We start from the raw sequence: 8404 nt of genomic DNA on the forward strand, positions 1-8404 counted from the left end.
AAATAAGTTGCATCTAAATTTCCACATCTCCAACACTTAGGTTGTAAATTAGAATACATACGAGACAATTTTTGAGGATCTCAATGCCATCTATAAAACATTTTGTAAAAGTTTTCTCTTAGATTCTGTGCTTGAGTAAATTTTACATTTCTGATGATTATCTCCCATCTATCCATCTCACGCTCCCCAGTTTTCTGCCGAGAGTTTCAAGATACCTGCAGGCAAATGACTTTATCTCCTGGCTGGGCCGAGCTGGCTAAGGAGTAATCCCCATCCAGCAACGTTTGCTGTCTCCCTCTGGTTTTGCCAACCGCCACGGGGTTGATGGCTTCGAGGTGGGAAGGATTCGGCAACAAGATGGCGTGAATTGGGCGGTGAGACCCGAAGTCCAGATCCACGGAGGCCGTGAGGTGGGATAGGACGTCTCCGATGGCAGGCGACTTCTCCGGGAATTCGCTCAAGCCTTGCATCTTACGGAACATCAGCTTCGCGGGAAAGCAAGACAACGACATGTCAATCGCCTCGGCAATTTCGAATAATGAAACAGGCAAGGGTTTGGGAAGCATTGGCACAACCGGCTTTTCCTCCCATCCTTGGAGGTTCGGCTGTAGCAAGGCCCTTCTGCTCTTTCTGCACCTCTGTCTGTTTTTTTTTGAGGTCTGGCTCTCCTTCCTTCTAAACCTCTTCGATGACAGCTGGCGTCTTTTCTAAGGGTAGGCATACCAAATCTGCGTGACCCAACTTTAGATCTACCCTGTGGAAGTTGTAGCTATCACGTGTCCTGGCCTAATAGGGTTCATCCAGTGGTGGAATGCCGCCAGTTCACACCAGTTCGGCAGAACCAGTAGCTAATTTTTTTGTTGCTCAGGTCCAGAACGGACTTCCGGAAGCGGCATCCACACAGAGAACCGGTTGTTCACCTATTTGAATCCCACCACAGGGTTCATCCTTACTGAACACTATCTCACAACATCATTATGCAATTTAGCAATAGCAGAAACTGCACTTAAGACTTATTTACTGCTTCACAGTGCTTTACAGCCCTCTCTATGCAGTTTTACAGTCAGCGTATTGTCCTTAACAATCTGGGTACTCATTTTACCGACCTCGGAAGGATGGAAAACTGAGTCAACCTTGAGCCGGTCAGGATCGAACTCCTGGCAGTCGGCAGAATTAGACTGCAACACTGCATTCTAACCCCTGCACCACCAGGAATAGAGTAGAATAGAATAGAATAGAACAGATATTGGAATATAGAATAGAATAGAATAGAATAATAGACTAGACTAGACTAGACTAGACTAGACTAGACTAGACCAGATATTGGAATATAGAATAGAATAGACTAGAATAGAATAGAACAGATATTGGAATATAGAATAGAATAGAATAGAATAGAACTTAGACTTATATACCACTTCACGGTGCTTTACAGCCCTCTCTAAGCAGTTTACAGTCAACATATTGACCTCAACAATCTGGGTGCTCATTTTACCGACCTCGGAAGGATGGAAGGCTGAATCAACTTTGAGCCAGTCAGGATCGAACTCCTGGCAGTCGGCAGAATTAGCCTGCAATACTTCATTCTAACTACCACGCCACCATAGCTCTTTATTTATTCCCAAAATATGTACCACAAGCTGTCCACAAATTCATCCCAAAGGTGCTTTTTCAAGAGTCAACTGGACTTTCTAGGTTTCTCCTTGAAGACGTTTCACTTCTCATCCAAGAAGCTTCTTCAGCTCTTCTTGGATGACAAGCGAAACGTCTTAAAGGAAAAACCAAAAAAGTCCAGTTGACTCTTGAAAAAGCATCTTTGGGACAACCATCACCTGGATGTCTGAGAATCTCCATCGACACATCCACAAATCATAACTTGCTAACCATAAGAGATGGGCTGAACGCAAAGCTAAACAAGTTGTGACATGTAGACATGATGTACAAACCTGAACTAAGAAGCTTTGATGGGCCCCCAACATGAGCTTCAAAGCCAACAGGGAAAGCAGAGATAATTTCAACAATACTTCTTTTTTTTTCCCCAGGGACTTAATTTTATTTACTTTATTTAGTGATGTTCTCATTGTCTCTGGGTCCAAAAGAACCAAAAGAATCTTGATTACTGCCTTGACACCTGATAAAACAATTTCTAGGTGACTTCTGCACACAAAGCCAGAGAATTATTATTATTATTAAATTTATTTGCCGCCCATGTCACCAAAGGACTAATCTAGGTGGTTTACAACAATGAAAAATGAAGAAATAAAAAGAAAGTTTAAGCAAGATGAAAGTAAAGTCATAAAAATAATAATAATAGAACAATAAAATAAATCAGCAAATACATCAATATGACTGACCAGCTAGGTTATTTATTTCTTAGAAATATTTTTAAGACGACTGAAGTTTGAGTCACGGCAATGGACTTATTTTCCTTGTTAGTTTGAGACAGAATAACAGAGTTGGAAGGGACCTTGGAGGTCTTATAGTCCAACCCCTCTGCTCAGGTAGGAAACCCTATACCATTCTGGACAACTGGCTATGCAATCTCTTCTTGAAAACCTCCAGTGATGAAGCACCCACAACTTCTGGAGGCAGGCTGTTCCACTGATCAATTGTTCTGTCAGAAATTTCTCCTTAGTTTTAAGTTGCTTCTCTCCTTGATTAGTTTCTTGTCCTACCTTCAAATGCTTTGGGAAATAAATTGATCCCCTCTTCTTTGTGGCAGCTCCTCAAATACTGGAATACTGCTATCACGTCACTTCTAGTCCTTCTTTTCATTAAACTAGACATACCCAATTCCTTCAACCGTTCTTCATATGTTTTAGCCCAGGGGTCTTCAAACTTGGCCCTTTTATGACTTGTGGGTTTCAACTCCCAGAATTCTTTAGCCAGCGTGCCTAGCTGAGGAATTCTGGGAGTTGAAGTCCACAAGTCATAAAAGGGCCAAGTTTGAAGACCCCCTGGTTCAGCCTCTGGCTCCCTAATCATTTTTGTTGCTCTTCTCTACACTCTTTCCAGAATCTCAACATCTGTTTTTACATCATGGCGACCAAAGTTAGATGCAATAAGGCAGGGGTAGACAACCTTGGCTCTTTTATGACTCGTGGACTTCAACTCCCAGAATTCCTGAGCCAGCATGACTCAGCTTGGAAACCTCTCCCTTTCCCTTAGCATGGCTGGCTCAGGAATTCTGGGAGTTGAAGTCCACGAGTCATAAAAGAGCCAAGGTTGCCTACCCCAGTACTAAGGCATTATAAAGCGGCATTAACACTTCACGAGATCTTGATTCTATCGTTTCACTGCTCATCTAAGCAGCTCCATCAGTCAGAGGTGCTTGGATGGGCAGCAAAACATCTCAAGCAAGAAAAATACATTCAGTTGCCATGACTCAATCTTCAGACAACTTTACGTGGATGACAGAGAATCTGCATCGACATATTTCTAAGATGAGTTCTGGAGAGCCCAGATCAGCTCCCAAGGTCACCAACACAAAACATTCATGAAACTTTTGTCGTTCCACCTCAAACTTAGCCAGCCTGGAGGAAATTGTTTAAAAACCCGTTCCTTTCCTTACCTCAGGGGGAAAGTGAAGAAGACCTGTGAGAAGATTAAGTCTTCCACGATGAGGCATCCCAAGGACGATGTCCGTCACCCCGCTATACGAGCACATCTTCAATAATTCATGGAAGAATCCCATCATGCTCTCCGCACCTTCGCCACCATAGCGTTTCACCGTGGCAAACTTGGTGGCTAAGAAGCGATCAAATTCCTGTGGAACGTAAAATGTTGAAGTTGTGGATTCAATTTGCTTTGTTACTTACCCGAGCTTTTAATACAGGTAGTCCTCGACTTACGAAAGTTCATTTAGTGACCGTTTAGAGCAGGGGTCTTCAAACTTGGCCCTTTTATGACTTGTGGACTTCAACTCCCAGAATTCCTCAGCCAGTGTGCCTGGCTAAGGAATTCTGGGAGTTGAAGTCCACAAATCATAAAAGAGCCAAGTTTGAAGACCCCTGGTTTAGAGTTACAACAGCACTGAAAAAAGGGACTTATGATCATTTTTCACACTTATGACCGTTGCAGCATCCCCTCCCCATGGTCACGTGATCAAAACTCATGATGCTTGGCAATTGACTCATATTTATGACGGTTGCAATATCCCGGGGTCAGATGATCGCTTTTTGCGAACTTATGACCAGCAAAATCAATGAGGAAAGACAGATTCACTTAACAACCATGTTACTAACTTAACAATTGCAGTGACTCACTTCACAGCTGTGGCAAGAAAGGTCATAAAGTGAGGCAAAACTCACTTAGCAACAGAAATGTTAGGCTCAATTGCGGTCATAAGTCGAGGACCACCTGTGTTCACTGCTGAAAATGAATACGTGCAGCCTGTCAGCTGTTGATTTGAAAATAAAACAATAAAAATAGCATAGACTGAATAAAGTCTTAGTTACTGTAAGTCTCTTTCCCTCCCTCTTTAAGTCTAATCCTATACAGTGCAATGATGTCTCACATTTATACTAGCCTGGTTACAGATAACAAATATTATCCCTAGGACAGTCAGCCTTAATATGCTCTGTGGAAATCAGGTGTTTTTTTCAGAACAACGTCCTCAGTTCCTCCTCATTATGGAGATATTTATTCACTGGACTTTGTACGCTGTTCACTCACGTCACCAAATGAATACACAGTGGGCTAATTTGAATCTCAAACAAACTTTTGGGGCTTATCTTCTGCATTTCTATAACAAGGCTTAGATCAGCACGGACTATTTATTTTGTTCTACAAAAAACCAAGATATATATGTGTGTTTTCTTCCTACGCTCAACTGTACAATTTGAGTAATGGATATTGTCAGAGCATGCACAGTCTTATTGCGTTGAGATAACTCAAGAGTAAACACAGTAAACAGTGGTCTATCTTACATTATCTACAATATCATACACCAGGAACAATATACATGCATGTGGTAATACAGCAAACTCCAATACACAGCAGTTACAGCAGGAAACGGACGAGAGAGAGAGACACTCCAGCAAAAGCCTTCCCTTTTATACTCAGGCTCTTAAATAGACACAGACCCTGCTGAGTCATTCCTATCATTGCATCATCCACCTTATATTCCATTACATCGTTACATAAGTTATTTAGCTATTAAATTATTACCCTGACAGATTTTTTTTTCTTTCCAGTGAGGCTTCAAATCAACGCAATAAAGTCTCTGTAAAACACATTAGTTTCTCTATTAGCCAATAAGGAATGCTTGACTTACAGCCACAATTGAGCCCAAGATTTATGTTGCTAAGGGAGACATTTGTTAAGTGAGTTTTGCCCCACTTTACGACTTTCCTTGCCAAGTGAATCCCTGCAGTTGCTAAATCAGCAACCCGGTTGTTAAGTGAATTTGGATCCCCCCCCATTAACTTTACTGAAGGTCGCAAAAGGGGATCAAGAACATTATTTTCTTGCATGCGTGTGCAGACATTTACAATGCACCTGAGATTCTAGCATGAGCTTGGACAAATACTTTTTCTCTTCGGTAGTAAAAGCTTCTTGCTTCAGCTCCTCAAACCGTTTAGCAATCCATTCCTTTTCTTGCATGCTCGATAGCTGGCTGGTCTCTATGGAGATATGTCCGCAGAAGATGTGCCCCAAATAAGACAGGACATCTTCAAGAGAAGCTTCATCCTTTCCCATGTTCAAAAGCCCTGAAGTGGAAAGAATGGCATAACAGGGTCATCTCCGGTCAGTAACCATCCAAGATTCCAACAATGACGCAAATGTTCTCCTTGCAAAAATTCTCAGCTGAGTTTGACTCTTGTGGAGTTTATAGGCCTATTTATGGCAGCTTAAGAGAGCCAATTTGGGCTAATGGTCAAGGCACCAAGCTGGAAACTAGGAGTCTGTGAGTTCTAGTTCCATTTTGGCATGAAAGCCAGCTGGATGGCTTTGGGGCGATCACCAGGAGACAGTGAATTCTAGTCCTGCCTTAGGCATAAAAACTGTCTGGGTGACTTTGGGCCAATCACCAGGAGAGGGTGAGTTCTAGTCCTGCTTTAGGCATGAAAGCCAGCTGGGTGACTTTGGGCCAATCACCAGAAGACAGTGGATTCTAGTCCTGCCTTAGGCATAAAAACTGTCTGGGTGACTTTGGGCCAATCACCAGGAGAGGGTGAGTTCTAGTCCTGCCTTAGGCATGAAAGCCAGCTGGGTGACTTTGGGCCAATCACCAGGAGACGGCGAGTTCTAGTCCTGCTGTAGCCATGAAAGCCAGCTGGGTGACTTTGGGCCAGTCATACTCTTTTAGCCTAACCTAACTCACAGGGATGCTGTTATAGGGAAATTAGGAGGAAGATGTTTGGGATATATTCACCACCTGAAGTTGTTTATAAAACAGTAACAAAGATGGGATGTAAATGGAATAATATACAATATGGAATACAGTTTGCCATTACTCTGTTTCGGGATGTTTTTTTTTTCTTTTTAAAATTCCCAGTCTAGTTTCCAGCTTTAGGGTTTCCTGGTGAACTTCATCCAGGTACATTCAGGGCCCGCTCTGCTTAACATCTGCCTTCTACGATCTTCCACCACTGCAGTAAATGCTATTTCTGAGTTGACATCAGTTGGACACAACTGTAAAAAGACACCCACGAGGATTGTTTGACGTTACCTGTTGTATTGAAAGGGCCTTGTAAGGTTTCCGTCAAAACCTGAATTTCTGGCACCGCGTCCATCACAGCCTGGCCAGCAAAGAGCGGGTTGATTTTGGCAGCTTTGTGCCCATGTTCATGATAGGCAGTCACTAAGCGAGCTAGTCCGTGGTCGGCTGCAAATTAAGAGAAGAATTTTAGCTCGTTTCTAAAACGTAACAGACGATGAGAAAGCATAGGAAGAATCCAAATTTCTTTGATTAAGTCTGGTGCAAGTAAAAAATATAGAGGTATTCCTTGACTTATGAGCACAACTGAACCCCAATTTTTTCTTGCTGAGTGAGACAAATTGTCAAGGGACCTTTGCTCCATTTTACGACCTTCCTTGCCACAGTTAAGTGAATCACTGCAGTTAAGTTGTTAAGTGAATCTGGCTTCCCCATTGACTTTGCTTGTCAGCAAAAGGGGATACTGCAACCATCACAAATACGAGTCTTTTAGAATGGGACAAGGTAAAAGGGAAAATTTGCATGAAAACACCTGGATGGCTTTCAACAATGGAAGCGTTTGTTCACCCGTCCCGAATTAACTATGAGCAAATTGTGACTTATAAAGACATTTTGAATATTGAAGGAAAAGTAAAATCTAGACAAGAACTAGAAGAACAGGGCATCGATCTATCATGGTGGCCACACCTGCAAATTCAAATAAGATATGAAAAAGATGCTAAAACATCTGGATTCTATAAAGAACAGGCAGAATTTGACCAGATACTCTTGGCATCAGATGAAAAATTGATTGAGAAACTGTATAAGTACATGCAAAGTTTAAAGATGGAAGAGGAACAAGTTAAAGAAACAATGATAACATGGGCAAAAAACTTTGGACATAACATAAGAGCTAGAAAACTGGCAAAGACTTTGGGAAAGAAATTCTAAAATAACAAAAGGCGATGGCTTACAAAGAAAACCTATATAAAATGTTTTACAGATGGCACTTACCACCTGTGAGGTTAGCAAAAATGTTTAAAAATATGTCTAGCAATTGTTGGAAATGTAGACAAAAACCAGGCACATATTATCATCTTTGGTGGACATGCCCTAAGGCTAAATGATTTGGTCAAGAATACATGTATGGTTAGAGAAAATGACTAAAAAACAAGTAGATTTTAAGCCAGAATTATTTTTGTTAGGTATAGTTGCAGGAAATTATGAGAAAGAATGTGTATATTTAACGTTACATGTACTAACGGCAGCGAGAATTTTATTTGCTCAACATTGGAAAGACAAAGATTTACCAGCAGAGGAAAAGATAATCAAGAAAATTTTAGAGTGTGCAGAAATGGACAGACTGACACTGAAAATGAAAGAGAAAGAAGATTCAGAATATTTTAGAACATGGGATACATTTTATCAATGGCTAGAAAAATGAGATAGAGAGAAAGGAGTTTAACATGTATTAGTAAGCTAAATATTGGAACCTAGACACAGGGCCGTTTGCTGACCCAACTGTATTTTCAAGAGAATCTTTCAATCTGAATATTTGTTTATAGCATGATGACCCGTTGCCTGGAGGCCGTACGGGTCTGGATGGGGAGGAACAGACTCAGGCTCAACCCTTCCAAGACCGAGTGGCTGTGGTTGCCGGCGCCTCGGCATAGTCAGCTGACTCCATCGCTGACTATAGGGGGTGAAATTTTGGCCCCCTCAGAGAGGGCACGCAACTTGGGTGTCCTCCTGGATCCACGGCTG

The 8404-nt window shown here is 41.8% G+C and overlaps 1 protein-coding gene across 1 annotated transcript in view; it reads right to left on the reverse strand.

Annotated features, from left to right (window-relative positions):
- LOC107300248 (probable 2-oxoglutarate dehydrogenase E1 component DHKTD1, mitochondrial) overlaps positions 1–8404 on the reverse strand; it is a 22773-nt gene that overhangs the window by 11699 nt on the left and 2670 nt on the right. Inside the window, exons 2-5 of the mRNA XM_015829585.1 lie at positions 6674–6829; positions 5500–5711; positions 3572–3766; positions 216–485 (exon numbers count right to left, since the gene is read on the reverse strand). Of these exons, the coding sequence (XP_015685071.1) occupies positions 216–485; positions 3572–3766; positions 5500–5711; positions 6674–6829 (833 nt within the window). The remainder of the gene's footprint in view (positions 1–215; positions 486–3571; positions 3767–5499; positions 5712–6673; positions 6830–8404) is intronic.

Source organism: Protobothrops mucrosquamatus, unplaced genomic scaffold, assembly GCF_001527695.2.
Source record: "Protobothrops mucrosquamatus isolate PMUCROS unplaced genomic scaffold, P.Mucros_1.0 scaffold6470, whole genome shotgun sequence".
NCBI lineage: Eukaryota > Metazoa > Chordata > Lepidosauria > Squamata > Viperidae > Protobothrops > Protobothrops mucrosquamatus.